Source organism: Copadichromis virginalis, linkage group LG2 (genome assembly GCF_057382275.1).
Source record: "Copadichromis virginalis isolate Kocher_CV1m ecotype Utaka linkage group LG2, C_Virginalis_male_GT1.1, whole genome shotgun sequence".
Lineage (NCBI taxonomy): Eukaryota > Metazoa > Chordata > Actinopteri > Cichliformes > Cichlidae > Copadichromis > Copadichromis virginalis.
The window spans coordinates 37,724,613-37,747,199 of NC_140619.1; the positions used below are offsets into that span (position 1 = coordinate 37,724,613).

At 39.2% G+C, this 22,587-nt stretch overlaps 2 protein-coding genes across 3 annotated transcripts in view; both read right to left on the reverse strand.

Annotated features, from left to right (window-relative positions):
• enox2 (ecto-NOX disulfide-thiol exchanger 2) overlaps window positions 1-22,587 on the reverse strand; it is a 194,353-nt gene that overhangs the window by 132,914 nt on the left and 38,852 nt on the right. The window contains exon 4 of one of the 2 annotated variants that reach the window (XM_085433765.1): window positions 6,280-6,370. The exons of the other annotated variant lie outside the window; for it this stretch is intronic. Coding sequence (XP_085289891.1) covers window positions 6,280-6,313 — 34 coding nt within the window. The 5' untranslated portion in view covers window positions 6,314-6,370. The remainder of the gene's footprint in view (window positions 1-6,279; window positions 6,371-22,587) is intronic. 2 annotated transcript variants of the gene reach the window in all.
• LOC146717967 (zinc finger MYM-type protein 1-like) lies at window positions 11,219-13,186 on the reverse strand. Its single transcript, XM_085466610.1, has 3 exons — window positions 12,567-13,186; window positions 12,028-12,142; window positions 11,219-11,820 (listed from the first exon to the last, which is right to left on the reverse strand). The coding sequence occupies exons 1-3, from the start codon at window positions 13,004-13,006 to the stop codon at window positions 11,293-11,295; spliced, it is 1,083 nt and encodes a 360-aa protein (XP_085322736.1). The 5' UTR covers window positions 13,007-13,186; the 3' UTR covers window positions 11,219-11,292.

Here is a 22,587-nt window from a genome sequence, read left to right on the forward strand (position 1 = left end):
CATCTTTTTCGTTTCACTTACCCGATTCATAGGCAGAGTGGGGTTAGAGCCTGTCCAGCTGTCGCTGGGTGACAGGCGGGTTACACAGGTCGCCTGTCTATCGCAGATCCAGTAAAGGTAAAGCTAGGCTGCTGACCCAGTACCCTGGTATGAATTACGCCGGCTATGTAACAATGGAAAGACTTCAGAACCATGTCATAATATGTAATAACAAAACATGTCTTTCTTGAGCATTTGGATTACAGCCTAGCCTTTGGAAAATATTGGATGGGTATGCTTCCAGCTTCAGATGCCAAAGTAGGTTAAGAAAAACAAGAGCAGAACACCTGCAAATTATACTGCATTAAAACTTTGGAGACATCTAAGAGATACTTTGGTGAGCATCAGCAGACACAAACACAACATTATCAGCGACGAGTTTCTTATTTATCATCCACATTTAGAGATATTAAAAATGCAAAACAACAAACTCACTCCTGCAACGAACACTCTCTGTTCTGCTGTCCACATTTTCACCAGAAAATGCTCGTCATAAATAAAGTGAATGTTTTCCAGGCAGAATTCAATTACCCCTGTCAGCCGGTAGTAATGAGTAACAGCCAGTGCATGCTCTCATTCAATTTTAGTGTCCGTACGGAATGATGTTCATCTGATGTCTTGATTTTTTTATTTTTTTGTACAATAATGTTCTTTTCGTGGCCTGCTTAGCGTAGCAAAACATCCAAATCAAACATTAATTTGACTCTGTGCCTCAGCAGATGAAAGCAGCCTCGGTTCGCTTTAATGGCTTCATGTGAGAACGTGTGTCTTTGGTGACATTCGAGCCCTCTTTACTCAAATAAATTGGTGGACTTGAAAGTGAGTAGTAATTTTGGCTAGAACATTTCAAAATGTCTTATGTGAGAAGACTTGACCACGTTTCTGAAATCACGAGTCCATATCATGCAGCTCATCTCTGTTTCATGTAATAAAGCAGAAATACATAGAACAGCTAAACCAGAGAGATCTAATTTCCTGCCTAATATATTTGTTTAGTTAACGGGGAACTCTTAGAATGAATTATTCAAATTCAATTATTACATATTAAACAGAAGCTGGACCTCATCGACAACTATCACAGTAACATTTTAACAACGGCTCAGAGAGACAAAGCCTTCTTCTTACAAGCAAGCATTAGTTTCACTCAATATTTCCCTTTCCACTAAACATTTATGACTATTTCTCCCATGAGATGTTGACACTGTTTGTTTGCCTCTATTGACTAATTTGTCATATCACACAGTCCTGTTTTCACATGGTAAGAGAGCTCCATGCTGCACCAACATGCCCTTTTCCAGTCAAAGAAGATGATTCAGGTAGCTTCAGTGAAGGAAAGCAGATGATATTTAAAAAGGTTTTGCTCAGCAGAACGCCTATAAGTCTAAAGTGACTGTTGAGATATTGGGTGTTGACCACGCTGAGATCAATGAATGGTGGGCTTGTAGCCCAGACACGAGAAAATGTCATTAACTCCACTGCTCTGTATGAAGGGAGACAGCCAGTGCAGAAATGTCTCCTGAGGATGGCGGACATCTGTGTCTTTTTGGGCTCCTGCTAGTTATCTCTGACCTCTATCTTCCTTAAATCTTCCCTTTCTAATTACCTGTTCCTTCTTCTCCTCCTCCCACCTAACCTCATATCCTTGCAGCCTGACTGATGGTTAGCTGATGATCATCTGGACAGGAAAGGTTAAGGTGACTCCCCTGCATAAGTCACGGCTCATTAAGTGAGCTCACAGTGTCCCAGTTCACATACTGGTGCATTTCTCCCTGGATGAATTTAATGAGTTGTGGAGGAGTAACAAGCCACCATGAAAAATATTTGGAGCTAACATGTTTTGAGAAGGAAAACAATGTTTGCCATCATTTTGATGATGATCAGAGACGAGGGAGTTACTGTAGGCGCCTTGGTGACATCAGCATCTGTTCTGGAAACTGGATTAGGCCAAATTCAAAAGGAGGGCAGGCCTTCCTCCGGAGAGTCTTCCCTCAGGATGAATATTGATGGAAGTGGGTCCCAAATGGAGTGAAAACAACTGTTAACCCCTCTGCACTGCTGAAATGTTGTTAACAATGCTTCTAGCCCCACTATCTCCCACAGCCAGAGAATCCACTGACACAAACACCACTCCTGCATCACCATCATTACAGCCACAAGAGGTGATCGCAAATCACATTTCTCTGTTCTGCAACATTAACACGCTGCATTGAGATGCTGCAAGTCTTCTGACAGAAGCAAAATCACTTTATGAGAGCGAGCGGACCAGCCGTGCATGTTGGCAGCTGTGTTCCACAGCAAGCTTGTTGTGATTCCTGGCACCAAATGTACCATCAGCCTTGCACTGGAATGAAACTCCACTGCCCCCAAGTTAACACAAAGCCAGGCAATGTCTTGTAGCCAGACACCTCGCTCCCCAGCTTAAAGAGAGTATGGTGAGCTTAACACAGAAATGTGAAAACATTTCGTCCATATTCTAAACATTTATCGGTTTGTCTGAGAAAGGACATGTAGACCTATAGATCCCTGCAGATATAAACGCAGCTCTGAATTCTAAGAGAGCCCTGCTTGAATGTTTGTATAAACCAAATTAAAGTTTTTCTTGCATTAGTCATATCAGTGAGCTTATGTCTTCTGATGAATTCATTTGTAATATATGTAGTTTTTTTAAACACAGTGCCAAAACAGTCTTGCTATCTTGAAGGTAGAGGAGGCATTTTGCCGATTTAGGAAAGTGCCAAAGCCTCGAACCTCCTATCAAGCTTTAATAGACTTTCAGTTATTTAATGCTAGTTAAAGTTTCATTCTTAACACACTGAAAGTATCTTTGCTGCAAGTGGGGAACCCTTAAGATGTTGTTGTAACTGCTAACTCTATGAGATACCTTACAGGGCAATTTCTTTATTGTTTGTAAGCTAAAATAACTTAGTAACCTAACTATTTCAAAGTGCATCTATTGCATCAAATTAAATTAAAATTATTATCAGTAGTTACAATTGTCAATCACAGGATTGGTGCACTTCCAAGGAAAAATATGAAACCACTAAAAAGTCCCGTTTAAGAAACGTGCAATAGCAACATTGTTTTTGTTTTCCTCCTAAAAAGAAAATTACCATACAAAGTATGAATTCCAAAATAATAATAATAATTGATTTTTATTAATACTTTAGTGTTTACAAGAAATGTCAAAATATTACATATTCAACTTGCTTTTATTTATTTCAGCCAAACGTTGAATGAATGCATGATCACATTCCTTCCTATTGCAGATGGTCATGCAGTGGGATTCAGTGTGCACAGAATTTGATTAGCTCTGTGTGCACTGTGGAGACTAAAGTGAATGATCTACTAACAAAATTTTCCTTCCGTTTTTCTTCATATAAAGCTGACAAAATTAGGTTTCACCGTCAGATGACTGTGGGTTGGAGTTGGGTTTTGATTAATTAAGAAAGAGACAGAAAACTTGACATCTATATTGTCTAAACTGATCCGAGACACATTTAAACTGCAAGATGTTTCCCAATAAAGAGAAGATGGGATTCCTGGTTAAAAAAAGTGAAGAAACAGAGAGGATACAGCAGAGAGAGCGAACCAGATGAGCAGCATGGAGGGAGAAAGGCCAAGTATCAGACAGAGCATTCATTACCACCTGACTGACCTGCATATTGCGCTGTGTGAGAGTAATGGGAAAGGACACACTCATCGGCCAAAGCCCAGCAAGTAAGGTGCTTTTCACTCCCCCCTCTCTTTCCTTCCTCTTTAGCAATTCGTCAGTTTCTTACCCGGTTCAATTTCTATTTTCAGACAATGTACTGTGAGATCCCGGTGTTTTCAAAGACTCCATAATAGGGGACTGAACCATGGTAATGCCATGGCTAATGTAATGCATAATGGATCACCTGCTTCTGCAAAACAAAACTGCCCAGTTATTAAGTACTACTGTTCTTCTTTTTCTGTGTTAGGTACTTATGTTAGTGGCATACTTTGTCAAAATACCCAAAATATTCTGAGGTGGAATAACTATCTGTGTAGATATAGGCATGTTAGCAGCTTTTAAGGCTGTCCACAGGAAGGCTTTGAAGGAAATGTTAAATGCCCAAATGCTCTTAGTGGTAATTCTAACATGCTTATGCACAAAACAAGTGGAATGGTGATCATGTGTAGCATCTTAGTGTTAGCAGTGGGTAAAAAGCACAAAACAAGGTGGGAGTCTTGCAGGTGTTTAGTTATAAACCTGTTTTATTTATTTTTTGGTGTTTTAGATAGCAAAGTGTGGACTGACCAGCAATGCAGGAAACAGCAGGGGAATAACAAGCAGAGGAGGATTATCTAGCTGGGGGGCAAATCATGGACCTGTCTGTTTAGGGCATTTCATTCCACGTGGTGCCCTAGCCTCTCAGTGACTAGATCACAGATGAATCTAACATGATAGACAAAATGACAGCAGAAGATGGAAACTCTAGGGATCATGCAAATTATAAGAATTCATCATTAGGAGAAAACAGATATTTGCATTGAATTTCATGGTAATTCGTCCAGTACCTGTCGAGGCATTCTACTAGGTGACAAAAATGTCAAAATTCTCAAAGTGCAAAAGGAAAATTCAAGATTACCATGGTCAACAGTGTTCAGTATCTCACAATGCATATGTTATTATGGTTAAAAATAAGGGGGACAGTGTCAAGAGATGGAAAATGCCCTGCATGGTTCAACAATATTTAAGAGATAAAAACACTACATTCAATGCGTGGATGCACACGCATGTTTACAATTTCTTTGTTTCTTAATCCATAATTTGCATTTAAGAATTACATAAAGTTTTTTTTTTGGCCTGTCCCGTTTGGCTCTTTTGCATCAGAATTGTTGTCTAAAGGCAAAGAAAGATGCCCAACGGATTTACTTTACCAAACTGACCATCCCAGCCTTGCCGTAATGGTCCATTTGATTCACCTTTTATTGTTTATTTTATTTTCACTTACTGAATACTGGACAGACTTGACTGGGGGAAAGAAGGGGAGAAAGAAAGAGGGAAAGAGAAACAGCTGAGAAGAGGGACAGGGGAGAAGGGCAAAAGACAAAAACCAACAGAACGGGCAGAGAAAAAAAATGCATATATCGATCACCTGGATCACCTGCTGAGAAAGAAAAAAGAAAGCAAGCAGAAGAGAACAAGAGTAATAGAATAAACAACATCACAATGATATATGGGAATATGACAGTAAATACTAAATGTTAAACATTATTGTGCAGCACATAAGATCAACAGAACACAGTGTGCTTTGAGGTAGGAGCCAAAAAGGGTGTAGTTTGTGGGTGTGATCACCCGTGTGTACACCTGTGAGCATGGACACGCTTGTTTTTTGTTTTTTTAAAAGGTTCCTTCATGTAATAATCTGCTAGAGGGTGTGGGGGGGCCACAGCCCCGTCCTCCAGGGTGTGAAGCAGGTGTGGAGGAGATCATAAAGTTAAAAGAACAAACATCATTGCTGGGCTTGAAACAATCTGCCAACAGTGGCCAGTGTTTATCAGTTTGTTATAAGTGAACAGAGGCTTTCACTTTTGTTTCTACAAGCAGACAATGCACTCAGAAAAAACACTTTCTATATATTCCCGGGTTGTTAAAATTGACTTTTCAGTTTTTCATCCCTTTCAAGTGAAGGAATGTGAAAATATCTGTAGCTGTATATTGGAAATGCTCTTTCCTTTGGACTGCCTTAGTTTCTCTGCATAACAAGAAGTTACAAAATCAGTTCCTTGGTTTTCTGTTATTGTCAGCAAATTGAAAAATTGTACTTAAGCTAGATAGATATTTACATAAGTACTCCACTGAAGTAAGTTACTTTAAATAATTTAAATGTGACATTATGTTAAATTCACAATTTTTACGGTTCACAAATATCAGTACACATCTGTGCCACTGTGCTCCCCGTGTTCAAATCACAGACGTGAGTTTGAATGAGGTTAATCAAAAGCCTTGGCACTAAGTCTGCACAAAAGAACCAAAGTGAAGTTATATATAACTTTGGTTATCTCTCTCTCTAGTATGTTGGCATATATATATATATACACACACACACTAAATATCAGTAGAAAATCTTTTACTCAGCTTGCACCGGTGCATCACGTTAGTAAATCTTGTCCCATAACTTTAAATGCTGAACTCAGGAGCTCAGAAAGACAACACAGTAAAAGTTCTTATATAGGTACTACCCACGGGCAGCAGCATCCACTTAGACCTCTTACCTGCGACTCTACTTGATCTGTAGTCTTTGTACATTCTACAGGTGTAGCGTCGTCAGGTGTGATCTCAGCTTCTCTGTTCTTGTAAGCGAATCTGTTTTGTAAAAGAAAACCAAGGGTAAGAAAGGTCTGGTCAGCAGCCATTTGTTCCGTTCACAAAACACCACCGAAGAGTTTTTTACACCACAACTCCGCAACCCGACTTATTCATTCTGTAGTCGTTCAAGGACACCAACCGGGAGGAGCTTTTAGGAGGGGTCTAAAATAAAAAGGGTTTTGTCTTGAATAGAAAGAGAAGACAAACAGAGGAGACTGTAATTCATCCGCTTCTCCAAAAGGCACGACCTCCCTGCTTTGTGGAGCAGAAGCTCATCCGAGCCATAGAGGGCCTCTGAGGCATGGGAGTGTCCCATTGACTGCACTATTAACACTCAAACTGAGAGGATCAGCATAGAGGAAATACAAAACGCTGCACAGAGAGTTCTGTAACGCATTTCATTCTACCAAGAGAGACCCCGAGGGTGCCGTGATGACCAGAGTAATTGGCTTTCTCCACTATGATAATCTGCATCAGTCATGCCATGCCAACACACTCTCAGGCCACTGAGAAGGTCACAGCGATCCCAAACCTCCCTCCACACTGCTGAGCATAGCATCTGAATTCTTATAGAAAGACATTTATACTGCATTCTTGGGATGTTACATTCAGGTCAAAGACTTTCAGTTACAAATTAAAGTTCACTTTCAAATGCATCACAGTACACAATACTCACAAGATAACACCAGTTCTGTGTAATTCTGCAATACACTTCAAGAGAAACACTTCATATGGAGTGTGTCTGTGTTTTATTACCATTATCTATTTTCCTCTACGGGTTTTTCACTCTTCGGTAAGCATTAGTTAAGTGCCATTAGCTAAAAGTCATGAAATATCCCTATGTGTTTTAATAAAAAGATATTGACATTTGGCACCAGTGTACTGATAATGGCACAGCAAAAGGAAGCAATACAGTACATTGCTTATCAATATTTTTTCCCCAACAACACTCTTTGTATCCCTGCCCTGAAGCACGCTTGGCTGGAGCGTCACTGGTATCATCATTTAAAAAATGAGCATGAAACTATAAGATTCAAAACTAGCACAGCTGGGACGGTCTTGCTTTTACAGCCAGAATCAAGTTTTCTTTCAAAAGACGGAAGTTTCTGGCAATTCCATGTTGGCTTCATTTGTCAGCTCTGGAGGCTGCTTCTTGCTTAATAGAGCTGTGCTACTGTGACAAGCCAAAATGTACTTACTTGTAACCCAATAGACTACAAATTACATGTAATAAAAAAATAACTCCAGACTTTCACATAGAGTGCACAACACGTAAAGAATAAGCTACCATCATATGAAACGTTGCAGCTTTGGTAGGATTTAATGCATCGTGTATGTTATTGTCTTCCATATGTCAGGCACAGATAGGATTGTTCTCGTTCACTAGTACAGTGGGATATTGGCACACATACAATGACATCTTTGCAAGCCACAATAAAAGTCTCTACAAACTGAATTAAATGTACAAACTGTGCCACACCAGCTAAGCTTGGTGTGTCAGCGTTAAGGTATACAACAATATCTGGAAATTATTCATGTTTAACAAATCCTCACCAAAGCAGTCACCCTGATTTGGTGAGATTTCGTTAAACAATGTAATAAACTTACAATTTAACTGAGGCGCCACATATCACCTTATTGGTTGCTCTGGTTTTTAGCTCATACACAGCAACAAAACTGTAAAGCTCCACTGCTACTATCAGCCTGCATTTGTTTTGAATACAGATAGCAGAACAGAAGTGTGATGAGTTCAAAGCTCTTTCCCAGTTGAATTTGTATTTTTCTGCGATAAAACAAAATTCACTCATCAGCATGAATAACTCTGTTGATCGCCTATTATCTCAAGATTGACTGGAGAAAACCTGGTAAATATGATAACGTTAGATAAATCCTGAGAGCACAGGATATAGTGAAGTTATGTTTATGAATGAGTGCACAATTGTTTCCTTTTCTTACAAGGTTTCAATATAGAAAATAATACAGAGTTAAAAAAATGCTGGGGGAATGAGGGAAAGAAAAACATAATAAAAGCATAATAATAAAATATGTTACGTGGGATCAGGAATAGTTAAAAAAAAAAAAGACTATAAAATAAACAAAAAAGAAGTACAATAAAAAGACAAAAGCCCATCTTTTGCATCAACATAATTGACTTAAATCCCTGCTTTACACATAATGCTTTATTACGACAATATCCAAATAAAGATTCAAAATAACTAACAAAGTACAAACGCCTGGCTTGCAATGAAATGTTACTTAATAAATGAATGTAAATTCAGGCTGTTAACCAGCAAAACAGGAAATATCACTGTGGAAAAATAAAAAATCATGCAACCTAATTCTGGTTCCTTTCATTTCCAAATGCAACCAAAAAGTTTTGCACATTAGAAGAAACCAAGTACACTGTCAGCCAAACTAAGAGATCAGATTATAAAAGAACGTCAGGCAAATGAAAAAAATTATTTCCAGCTACTGTAGCGTAGCTATTAATGCTTTCACCTTGTTTTCATCCAGGCCTTGAGAGCCTGTCTGAGTGTGCAATCTTGGAAAAATGTGTCCATGCAGACATCTACTGTAGCAGGAAAGAACCACAAAGGCATTTGTGATCTGTGTGTTGGCAGATTTTGTCTGCAAGATGCACACAAAGACTTTAGTCAAGTTTGAGGATGAGTTTGGTCAGAAGCTTTCTCTGCACTGCAGCTGATGTGATCACACTTAACATATTATTACACAGAAATGTAATTGTAAACACATCAGAGTGGCATTTGGACCTATAGGCGTGTAATATATACATACGATGAGAATCAGCAAAACCGCTGAAAATCTGAGCAAACCATTAACCACAATAACGGTAACCGCAAAGCAAAATCAAGGCCAAGGAGAAAATGCACAATGAGGATGGAAAATTGGGTTAGCTGCTTTGTCAGCATGAGAATAACATTACCCCAGACTTACGAAGAATAATGACAGCTATTTTAATTTGGCAAAATAAGGGATTTCCTAATGTGTGGAGTTCCAACAAAAAACTGTTTTTGAAGTCCTCTGTGGGGACCACAAACAAATGGCATTCATCATTCTTAAGGCACCCACTTTCCCCTATCATATTTGTTATTATCAGCATTCGTCATTTTCCACATACTTCATTCTATAGTACGCTGGCTTTAGATGCTATCTTGGGCAAATTTGTACGCTAATGATTATGAATGAAACACAGAAGCTAGGAGAAAGAAGTTTCACATTTGCAATATCTAACATTTTAAAAAAGATCCAGAAAGCTTGCAATATGCAAACCTTCGAATAAACAAAAACGGGAAAGAAAGTGTTCTAAACACGGTTTGATGCGAACGGCCTTGCTGAGACACTGGACATTTCTTTACAGCACAAAGGCAACATGAATTGTTTATGAAAAAGTGTAGGAAGCAGTGCAGCACAAGCTGGTGAGTGTTTTACAGCTTCAAAATGCTGTTAAATTTGCTGCCTCTGTGTTTATGCTGCGTATGAATGGATTTTTACTCACAGTTAACCACAGGTAACTCCTTGACACATGTAAAGGCCACACACCTGTCTCTAGGAGGGATTAGAGAATCCCCTCAGTGAAAAACGAATAATCAGAGTCAATTGGCCCCCTATAGTGATGGAAAAGGAAGATACCCCATAATAGCCTCGATAGGTCTATTCATCTTTTTTCTGCACAACAGGGAAACAGCAGCCTGGAAATTCACAAACCAAATCGCCCTCTGAAACAATTCACAGCCTTCGATTAATCATACCAACTTCACAAGAACTGATTGGTACTTCGCAAGTAACTAAATCTTTTATTTCCTGTAGCTGTCCCTCAGCCTGTGTGCTTATCTCTGTAATAAAGTACCTCATCTGCCACAGAGGGGCAACAAAATAAAGGCTTGGATGATTTTACATTTGTCTGAAAATCATAGAAATATGTCCACAACACAGAATAACACAACCAAGCTACTAGATTTACTATGATGACATAAACACACACAGAAATAGGTTGAAAATGTGCAGCTATTCGCTTGTGTATAAGTTGTCTGGTGTAGTACTGATGTTTTGCACAGGAAATCAATTTTTCCTTTCTTTTGTCTTGGTATGCCTCATTGGGGGAAAACCCCCATCAATCATTCAATTATTGGACAGCTTTTCTTGCATTTCTCCATTTTATGACAACCAGTGCTAGTTGTGTCTAGAAATAGCATTTTAACCTGCGATGCATTATCCACACCGTCACAATGTAAGGTAACGACATGCCCATTTAAGATAATGTGGGCAACCTGATGGTGCATATCAAATGGACTAAAATGCCATTAGAATAGGGTAGGCAACATATTTTGTTCCAAAGGGCCATACTGACTTACTACTACTAAAAGTAAGTGAACACTCACGTAATAGATAAATGAACAATTAATATTTTTTATAAAAATGTCCTAATGCTATGTCAACACTTCATTTAGCTTAGTCTTGCAACCTGATATGCCCCGGTCACTGAGGAAACACAATGCATTGGAATGAAGCAAAACAGCAATAATAAAATCAATGTAATTATTCATCTCGAGACATCTTCTGTCTGCAGTGGCGGCTCCTGAAAAAAATCTCAGGGGGGGCAATTTTTATGATATCGACTAAAATGACCCATTTAATGAGTACATCAAACAACACAATTTTAATTTAAATTTAAAATGAACAACCATATTCTGGCCATTTGTATAGATTTGTAAAAATGAACAACCATATTCTGGCCATTTGTATAGATTTGTAAAAATGAACATGAACAGATTTTTTTTTTTTTTTTTTTGAATGAATGAAAAATAACTATTGAAAACAACTGTAAACTGATTGGGGGGGTGGGCTAAAGAGAGAAAGAGAGAGGGATGGAGAAAGAGAGTAAATATGGTTAAGGGTTCTTATTTGTACAAGAACTTTGCTCGTCTGTCTTTCTGAGTGGCAAATTTCTCGATGACCCTGGTGTTGAAATCAGGAAGTTCTTGTGTGAGTTTTTTCTCTATGGACAGCATAGCCAGAGCGTTGAGCCGATCCTGAGCCATATTGTTTCTCAGGAAAGTTTTTATCCTCTTTAAAGTAGAGAAACACCTCTCCGATTCTGATGTTGTCATTGGTGTGGTGATGAGGATGTTAAGAAGACTTACAGTTTCGGTGAATGTGTCTTGAAGGTTGTTTTCCATCAGAACCTGATAGAGCGCCAGCGCACCACTACAACTCTGAAACTCCTCGTTGTCGTAGATCAGGGACAGTTCTGTTTTAAGTCTGGCTTTGTCCAATGAGGGATAGGCTTCCACTGTGGTTTGTAGTGCTGCATCTGGAAAATTTTTGCTGTGTTGTTGGAACAAGTCTCCTTGCAACAGAGTGGCGCTGACAAGGTGCTTGGTGAAAGAAAACCTCTCCTTGGCATGGCTCATAATGGTGTCGCACACCTATCCAATAATATATAATTGGTAAGAGTTAGATTCAGTGGTAAGACTTTGGCACATGTCTCATGTTAATCATTATTCTGAAAAAAAAAATCTGTCCATAACAAAAGAAAACAGTCATGACCACTATATCAAATGACATCTGACAGCATCGTCATTAGATTTTATCTGATGATCCGATTTAAATCAGACCAAGCAGCTAGTGCTTACCTCCAGTGCCAAATGGTGTTGCCTGTCTTCCCCCAATGTTCTCCGTCTCTTTGTGGGTGGGTCTTGAACAGGTCCCCTGTACTCCTCATCCACAACCAGATTAGGAAGTGCCTCCCTGATCCAATACATAAGTTTCATTAATGGCTTCTGAAAACTGAATAGGGATATATTAACCAAACACAAACCAAACAAAGGTTGTGTTCTAATTACCGGGAATTACTGGATTTAATTAATAACCGGACCTGGTTTAATGGCTGGGGGAAAACCAGTGCAAGTAAATAAAGGCCCTGGCCATAATTTCAGGAAATAGCCTATGGTATAGGCTACATCAAATCATTACTGGGAATATACTTCATCAAATATACTTAATCAAATATTTTTCATAAAATTACTTCAAAGGCTGATATAAATCAAAATTATCTGAATTCCATTAAACATTTAAGTCACAGAACACAGAATATATGCAGAGAATTTGATAGAATCTATGCATAGATAATTAACATTTATTCTAGGTTACATATTTATGCTTTTATGCCTACCTGATAGCCTGCATGCGGCTGATGAATGTCTGGGTGATCCCTGCGATGGTGACAGAATCGATGTTTCTCTTCTGTAGGTGGTTATACAGCATGTCTACATGTGGCATTATCTTGTGAAACAAGGCCAGGAAAAAACAGAAAGCTTCGTCTTCCAGCATTCTCACGAAACCACCGGCATCTCTCTTTGTAGGGGCATCAAATCCTTCACTGTTACGGATGGTCTGAAAACACCTCACCAGATCGTCTTTATGTTCATACACTGTATTCACAGCACGACTGTTGAAGTTCCAACGGGTTGCCGATGCACTTGGAAGTCGGTGCGCCACCACCTCGTCAAGCACTGCAGTCCTCTTGCTCGATTTAGTAAAAAAAGAAGCGAATCCTGCTATGTCGGAAAAAAAGTGACTGATTTGAGGGATGTGGGAGGTTGCTTGTTGCATTACCAGGTTTAACTGATGGGCATAACAATGTACGTAGTGAGCGTTAGCATAAATGTCCTGTATCTTACGCTGCCATCGTCTCTCTCTGACCTTATAGCTCACTTAGGCTACTGACTGAGGTAAAATTCTAGAACAGCAAATCTTCGCGCGTTTTCTGCAGGGGCGCAATTTTAAGCGCCCCCAAACCATTTAATTAAGCGACGCTGATAGGTCAAATATTTATTATTTTCCCCTGGCAACCATTTAATGATAGGCTATTTCGCTGCATATCAAGGGCGCTTTGACGAGCGCCCCAGAAGAAGAAAAACACCGTTTGTTGATTGAACTTTAATGAGTCAGCTGGTGAAAATGTTAAAATACGCCTGGCTGTATATGGGCACACACATAGTAAAACTATCATTGATGAATTTTTTAAAAATATATATTTTTACTCCTCCACATTTGGGGGGGCGGAGCCCGAGCGCCCCCTATGGGCCAGCCGCCACTGTCTGTCTGTGTACCTGTACGCATGTTCATTATATACTAGTAATTAAGACGGGCTATATTATGAATTATGGTCTTTTTTTTTTTTCTAAAAGCAAGAAAAATATGTCGCTAAGTTGTCTTAATTTAGTTGTGTAACTCGGAGGGACACAAGCAACAAGAAAAGTAAATTCAATAATTTATGTGTATGCTATGATGTAAATCTGAGGGTAAATTTTAATCACAGGCGTCTAAGTTATTTAATCTAACATGCTTAAAATATCAACGATAAAACCACAGCTAACTTATGATCATATGAGGAAGAACTTGGTGATGGTATGAAGGAAGAAGTCCTTTTAAACAGGAAAAGAACTTCAAAGGAACCAAGCTTAGGGAAGGGCAGCTATCTTTTCGATTGGTTGGTGGGCGAGGTGAAAGAGAAGGTAAAGTGGAACCCAGGGCCTTCTTCCTCTAAGGCAACAGTGTGCCACTGTGCTGCATCATCAAACAAATATAGTAAATAAAATCCAGTGTCTTCTAAGCCTGGAATCTTCAAGAGCAGCTGGTTTCTAGACCTCTGTGGTCTGGTAGGATTGCAAAAGTTCATTTAAGTAGGGCGGCTCTCAAAAAGTTTTTTCACTGGACCCTTACATTGACTGGACATTAGACAAAAGGTAATAATAATAATAATAATAATGGATTGCATTTATATAGCGCTTTTCTAGGCACCCAAAGCGCTTTACAATGCCACTATTCATTCACTCTCACATTCACACACTGGTGGAAGCAGCTACCGTTGTAGCCACAGCTGCCCTGGGGCAGACTGACAGAAGCGAGGCTGCCATATCGCGCCATCGGCCCCTCTGGCCAACACCAGTAGGCAAGTAGGGTAAAGTGTCTTGCCCAGGGACACAACAACCAGGACAGAGAGCCCAGGGATCGAACCAGCAACCTTCCGGTTACAGATGCGATTCCCAACCCCCTGAGCCAAGTCTCCAAGCAGATGTAGCCTGTGGCAGGATAAATAAAGGTTGGTTCAAGGTCATCTGATACAGGTCTAATTACAAGACTGATTAAAAAGTAAAGTTTTAAGTCTTATCTTAAAAGTAGAGATGATGAACCCAAACTTGGAGGTGGTTCAACACCAGAGGAGTCTGATATCTAAAGTCTCTGCCTCACTCTGAACTAGCACAAGTAAGCCTGAAGAAGCCACAAAGCAGAGAACTACCAGGGAACTGGAGCACGTGTGGAAGGTAAAGTCCAAAGTGTTCGCAGTGGTAGGAGTTGTAACTCAGAAACTAGAAGAGTGTCCAGAATACACAGGAATTAAACACCAGTCAGTCCACACACAGGCTTGGTAGAAGAAAAGCTTTTCTAATTATACTATTAGGTAAGTAAATTCAGTCTGCAACAAATTTTCAGTGGTTTAAAGCAGCAGTCCCCAACCCCCGGGCCTCGGACCGGTACCGGTCCGTGAGTCGTTTGGTACCAGGCCGCGAGAATTGAGGCTCAGGTGTGAAATGTCTGGTTTTCAGGGTTTTTATCGGTTTTCAGCGTTATTTTGTTATCGTTTTTATCGTTTACTCGGTTTTCGTGGTCTTTTCACGTGTGTTATGAATAAATCTTCTTTTTTCGGTACCGGTAATAGTTTTATTTTGTTGTATTTATCCGCGACACCTTAAAGGCCGGTCCGTGAAAATATTGTCGGGCATAAACTGGTGCGTGGCGCAAAAAAGGTTGGAGACCGCTGGTCTAAAGTGCCAGGTAATGTGTCCTTGGGCCGGACAAAACTACGTTTAAATGCAATTCGGTACCGTGCACCACAACCACCCACTATCACCTCAATAAAATAATAACACCAACAACTGAAAATGCTTCATAAACTCAAACCTATAGCAGAGCTGTTTGATGGTATTTGCATTGTCTTACACAGCAAGTAGTTAATGAAGCAGCCTGTGAGTTTATGCAAAGACATATGCGGTTTTCTAATAGTCAACAGTAGATTCTTACTCAGTATCATGGTTTACACAGCTGATTTACAGTAATGACGAGGAAAATCTCGGCAGCTATCAAATGTGACTGCTGGGTTTTGGGACAGAAAGCAATTCACTGCATAAAAGAACTGCCATGTGTAGTGATGTGGCTGTTCCAGTCATCCTTTCTACAGTCGCAGTGTGCGTACTCTAAAATCAATCTTATTCATATTTTTAACTACATAAAATGACAATAGCATTTTATACTAAAGAATACAGCCACAAGTGTTCCCACGCTGTTGCAAACAATCATGTAGTACGCAGTATTTGTTTGTTAATGAGCCCCTGCTGGCATGCTGAAGAGATGACAGTCTGTCAAATCTTCCTACACACAGGGAAACAACATGTTGAAGAGATGGCACCACCGCTGTGCAGCAATATGTGAGTAAAAACAGCTAAACATACATTTTAAAAATGGATACCCTGAAACATTATGGCACTCATCTGTGCCCTGTGGTTGCACTTCTTGAAGATATGACTGTACATTTCGTTTGTCATAAATGTTTAATGATAATGGAGAAGCACCAAGTATGCACTGCAGCCATCTTTATACACTTTCTAACATGTAATGGGATTTAAATAAAAAAAAAGAAGTTTAAAAATGATTTAAAATACTTAAGAAGTGCAAGAGAGCCAGAGGGAGGAGAAAGGGAGGAAAGAGCAAAATCAGGGTAACAAGACGACTGAGAGGACGTCCACTGTTCTCCACAATACAACGATCGAAGAGGAAAAACTGGCTAGAGGTGGGGTGGGCCTTTTGTCATTCAGACAGGGCTTAGGATGAAATCTTTGAAAGGGAGCAGGAAAAAAATTGCACAATGTTAACAGACATAGCCAGAGGACGAACACAATGTGATTTTTCTGTTTCCCTGTAAGCGTTTCTTGTCTCTGCGTACTCCAGCATCTTGTTCTTTGCATCTCTGTTTGTTTATGGAATAGTTTACTTAACCACGGTTGGTTTATGAGCAGGCATGATGCAGAATGCAGCTCCAACAAGACTCAATAGATATTTTTCATGGATTAATTTGGCAATTGTTTTCTCCAATTGCAATAAAACATTTTAGTTAATTAATTAATTTTTTCATAACTTTTTATCACTATATTCAGTCATGAACGACTGAATTTTCAGCTCAGTCATATGTTAAATGCGCCCACAGTAGACAAATATATAAGTGTAGAAAGAGGAGTAAAGAAACTAATGACACTTTCTCATAATTTGTCAACAAAGCTCTGGTCTCTGTGCCACAAAACTCCGTTAACTGACAGCTGTGCCGGTTGTTATGGGAAACAACCTCACTGACTGAACCGTTTCACTAAAGGCAGTCTTGGGAGAGGCTTTCTCTCCATAATTTACGAGTGGGCTGGGAGCCAGCGAGCGTTATTTAACAACCACAGACACGTGCTGTCTTTGCATTCACGGCCAATGAGGAGGTTGGGGAAATCATTTTCTTCCAGAAATGGTGAGCCCAGGATATAATTTATTAGTGCCAAAAAAAGCACCAATTTATTTAAAAAGGGGAAAAATAATCAACTGGAGAGGTAGAGACAACTGTTTAGGTGGCTAAATTATTACTTTGTGGATTAGTTTCTCTTTTACAACCAACTCTGAATGATATCTCAAGTGTGTGCCATTAGTTTTATCATGGTAATTAAGGTATGACAAAAGGGAATTTTGTTAACAAAATGAAGTGTAAATGACTGAACACCAGACGTTGAAATAAAGACGAGCAATGCTGTGTTGTTTCTAAGGTCTTTGTAATTACCGTTAGTCTCCATTCTGTAGACGTGACGCTTTTATTGTTAAAAAAAGATCCTTACAACTATTTTTCAACTGGTGATTTATTCAACAGAGTTTGACTGCAGTTCACGCAATTGGTTACAAAAACACACAGTTTAAAAGGCACAGTCAGTCATTTTTTAATGTTATTGAATAGGGAAAAGAAGTTGCACTCATATAAATAAATATTTATTACTATAAATTTTCAACAAACTGATGCAGTTTCATAAAGTTAAATATAATACATTATGACTACATTTTAAGTCCAGCAGCAAAAAGAGAGCATACCAACAGAAAGGTTTAAGGTTTCTTAATAACTAGTCTATTGTATTGCGGTCAGAGATGAGCTGACTCTTGTTTCAGACCCCTTTACAAGTACAGGTTCCTCCAGAGTAAATAGACGTTATGCTGAGTGAGAGGTCCACGACTGCATGCAGAACAGCAGACTGACAGCCTACACTCACTACAGATGAGTGCCAGCCACATTTTTGATGTGACACAGAAGTAAAAGCACAAAATACAACGAAATATTTAACTGACACAAACCCATTTTTTAAATTCTAGATTAAAAAAAAAACACTGGCAAGTCATAGCCGATAAAGTGCACAGTCCAAATGTAATGTCTGAACCAAAATGGGTTTGTTCAACAGCGCCATAGCTGGACTGGCCCGGTGGGCCGATGATTTTTTTTAAAACATTTATTTATTTGTATAACAGTATAAACAATGAGAGATGGTGGATTGGCCAGATGCTGGCAGATGTGTAAAAATAATTCAGTTGTTTGGTGGTGGCTATGGCGGAGCTGCCACAAGAGGCCAGGTGGATGAGGGAAAGGTGAGGCAGGAGCAGAGGCCCGAGGCGGCCGCCGGTCCGAGTGTCAGGTGAACTGAACTTCAGGTAAGAAGTTATGACCTGCAGTGTGTCTGGGTCAGATATAAAGGTGGAGTTTATTTTCGTTGTGCTGACTTTTTACCGTCAGTCGCAATAACTCGTACTGCGTGCTAGCTAGCATGACGTGGTTTCTATACAGCTGGGTGGTGCTATGTTACTGATAGTGAACTTTATTTTATTCATAAGGTTAGTTAGTAGCTGCCAACCGTCCCCTAAAAAACGGAATCGTCTCGTATTCAGAGAAAATATCACGCGTTTCGTGTTGAGCTGAAAAGGAACACAGTTTGTCCCGGACTTCAGCTACAATGAAAAAGACACAAAGCTGGAGTTTTTCTCTGTCTTTACGCTGCAGCTGCCTCTTCTTCTCTCATTCAATCCTGAAACTGATCAATGATCAGCTGATTGTCTCTCTTGTTTGTTTATCACTTTGTGCCAGAAAGAGGAAACCAGCAGATGTCGCGCTAAACAACAGCAGCACGTTTAAGCTTGATCAGCTGTTGTTAGAATTTATTTAGTATTAATTTCTAGTATCAGCTGATGTTTGCTGGAGCCACAGCTGTAAAGCTGCTGGTCATGATGTCGGTTTGGATATGTGGTGAGAGGGAAACATGAAGATGAAACCAGGAGATGTCCTTACTGGATCATCAGAGCTGAACAGGTGATGGAGAAACAGGTTTACCTTTTAGGTGACATGAATGAGTTGAAGGGAAGTTATGAACTGTTTCTGAGAGACAAATAACCCCAGGATCCTTTTCTAAGTAGCTGACAGCTGGTAACTGTGCAGGGGCGGGTCTAGCAAAGTGTTGACAGGGGGGCAGGTAGGGCATTAACAGGGAGAGGGGGGCACAAAGAAATACTTTTCTTTCTTATTCTCATTTAAAAAGTCTAATTATCTGAATCTTACAACCAAAGTTTTTATCTGATGTACAACGTATAGAAATCATACATATACCAACAAGACAGTGTACACCACTGTCCCAACAGCGTTTGTTTTCATTCAAAGGCTTTATGATTTTTCCTATAATACCTGGGGGGCCGGTCTCTAGTCACAATGCCCGGGCCGATTTTTTGTCCCAGTCCAGCCCTGAACAGCGCCCATGAACTTTAATAGGGAAAGGAGGGGGAAAGGGTAATCTAGAGGTGATTTTTCCACACTGTACCTTTAACTGAAAAACCTATGTAGCAGGATACTGGTGGAAAAGAGCAGAGGTTTTGATTCAACCAGCTCCAAGTAAATACCAGACAAAAAAGCAGACTTGCATTTAAAAGGCTAGATGGTGCTCAGCTCTCCTTGTCACAAGCACTTAAATCAAGAAAGAAAGGCAGAAGCTAAAGCATGTGTAACCAGGGGAAAGGATGAGACCGGCAAAAACAGCAACATCAGGGATGTATCCTTATGTCTTTAACTCATCATCTGAATGCCTCTGTTAAAGACCTCACAGGCATTATATAATAACCTCATATCATTTGGAAAAATGCTTGTGAATGGTCAACAGCATCTGCTGAGAATGAAATTGTCAACAGAAATCTCTTCCTACAACAGCAAATTGGTTATCTAAAAGACTTTAAAACTAGAAAACGTTTGACAAACTCATCCAATAAACTGGAAATTCTTTGCGGCGGGAATGCCAATGACTTATTACCCTGAGGAGGATGCTGTTTGATATTACATTCTGTTAGCTCTCATATATTAATTGACATTAAAGTGTTATAAGAGGAAAGACCGACATAATAATCCACCTCCTGCATTACTTTTCATGCAGTGAAAGCTCCGTGTGCATTGTGTAACTTTAACCAATGCACTTTGACTGGGTTTATACCTGCTCCCTTTCTTCACAGAGGAAGTCTGAATTAAAATAAAGAATATATGAAAAACATTCATCTTTGTTGATGCAGTTTATACTGCAAGGATTCCACAATTAGCAAAGATCCAAATTTGGTTCCCACTTGTAGCATTAAAACAATACTATCAGTTATGAGAGGCATCCTCATTCAGCTAGTCCACTGTGTTCTCTAACCAGACCACAGCCTTTGGCTAAAAAGCTGGGTCTGTTCTGCTCCAAAATGCAGGCGCTTTTCCAACAGCTAATTACTTTGTCTCAACCCCAAAGCTGTCTCTGATAAGAGTTATGAGCTGCTTAGAACTAAAGGAAAACTGAGCAGCATACTGGCACATTAAGTGAAGAGATAGGATGAAGAGAGCTGCACGGCATGCCACTGGGACTATGGGTTACAATAATTAAGTATTTACATTTCGATTTATTTAAAATGAATCATTTACTTTTTTTAAAATTACCCTTAAAATGAGAAACAGCACTTATGACATGCAAATGTAATCCACATCTTAAGAAGTAAAGACAGACAAGTCATTCCAGCCGTCGCTGCCAGTTAATCAAATCAAATCACAAATCAAATCAAATCACTTTTATTGTCACATCACATGTGCAGGCACACTGGCACAGCACATGCGAGTGAAATTCTTGTGTGCGAGCCCCACAAGCAACAGAGATGTGCAAACACAACAACACAAACGAGCAAAATACAAGAATGGCCAACCTGAAACTAATAAATATATGTACAATATATAATAGTGTATGCATTTCTGGATGTGTATACTAAATATTTTCCTACGTGTGTGTGTGTGTGTGTGTGTGTGTGTGTATACACATTTTTACAAATTAAATAGTAAAAAAATAAAATAATAATAATAATAATAATAATAATAATAAAATATATAAAATATACAGAGTTGAATATGTGCAAAACAAGTGGCATTTATATACAGTGTGGAGTGCATAATGTTGAATCTATCAAACAAATCGCTCATGCTCAACTCTGACATTTTTTAACATAATCTATAAAAAGATGGCTGCATATGAACTCGAGCAGAATCTGTAGGCAAGGAAAAAGATCTCTAGTCTGCTTGAAGTCCAGATAATATTAACCAATAATGTATGAGCAAGCTCTGGCTTTGTGCATTGAAAACACTCTATGTTGGAAGCAAAAGAGGGATTACATTTTAGAAATAACCTGTGAACCATCAGTTAGAATCAGACTCCAGTATACAAAGCATATAAGAATAACTTTACATAGTATACTTATAATTACAGGCTATTCTGTGGTTTTGTGCCTTTTCTCCACATTAAAAGCCTCAACCAGGGTGGCCTTGTTTAACTCAGAGATTGTTTTTGTCATTAATTATATTTACTAGTACATTTTCATGCTACAGTATTATTTAGGCTGTTTGTGGTTATTGCAAAAATGTAAGTTTACACACTTAATCACAATGGTAATGTTTATAAGTAAAGTAAAAGTGGGTCATTTTAGCCCACTGTTGAGTGGCTGGTAGGCAACGATTGTAATAAGATTTTACTGTTGTGAAACAGTTACAGGATGCTTTCATATAGTGGTTTAGGTCCATTAGCTCATTCCCAGGTGGTTACTATATCTGATAAGAACCTTTAGGGTGCCAAGTCTTTGGGGAGTTTGTGGTCAGGGAAACAAGCAACAGTCAGACAAGGAGTTTGTGTATTATATTAAGATTCAAGATTACCTACCATCAATGAGTAAGAACTTTCAATAGCAGTGATCTCGGCGCCAACTACAGTAATTCTGCTTTTGTCATCAGTCAGAGCCTTATAGGAGATTTTCCTCTGCATTCATTTAAACTTAATGCGTAAGCATAATATACTCTTATTTGATGATAACATATTTTGTTGACAATTATATTCAGGGCCAACGTACTGCAACTTCCCACAGATTTATTTATATAACCTAGAAAGGTAAAAACACTGCTTCTCCTAACTTGCAGTGCAAATTCCAGCTTTTGATTCTGTTATTTCATTGCATATATGTTTGATAGTTTTATGTCCTTCTTTCTATACTGAAATCCACCAAGTGAACTCCAGTGCCATTAACCTGAGATCACCAAACAAAATGAGTGTTGATCCATGTAACCGTTCATGCAGTCTGGCACTCTGGACATATGAAGACTCAAAATTCAGACACATTGGTTCGCTCATTATTTTTTCCAAGTTCAAATCTGGTGTATTACCATGAAATGCAAGCTGACCTTGGATAATTCATTCAGGGATTTGGGTTGTTATAAATGTAGCCTCCAACAGCTAGCCTCAAGCAGAGATAAGAAACGGGCTGTGCAGGTCTGGCAAGCACATTTCTTTTTAACTCCACACCCAGAGTTTCTTTTTTTTTCTTTTTCTTATTTTCAGCCTGTAGACATAACCGAAACTGCCTCAAGTGACATGACTTGAGGAAGCTTATCAGATTTTACGCAGCTCCCTATAGTGTTAAAGAAGACACTGTTACGTTTTTCACATGCACAGCAGAACTCCTGCTTACAGGCTTTTCTGATCTCTGATGGAATCAAATATTTTCCAACCTGCTTGAACGGGAAAATC

Excerpts from the sequence above, each read along its gene's own strand:
- LOC146717967 (XM_085466610.1), bottom strand. The coding sequence starts at position 13,006 with ATGCAACAAGCAACCTCCCACATCCCTCAAATCAGTCACTTTTTTTCC. Across the intron at positions 12,143-12,566 it reads AGCCGCATGCAGGCTATCAG|GGAGGCACTTCCTAATCTGG; the intron begins GTAGGCATAAAA and ends GTATTGGATCAG. Across the intron at positions 11,821-12,027 it reads AACACCATTTGGCACTGGAG|GTGTGCGACACCATTATGAG; the intron begins GTAAGCACTAGC and ends ATTATTGGATAG.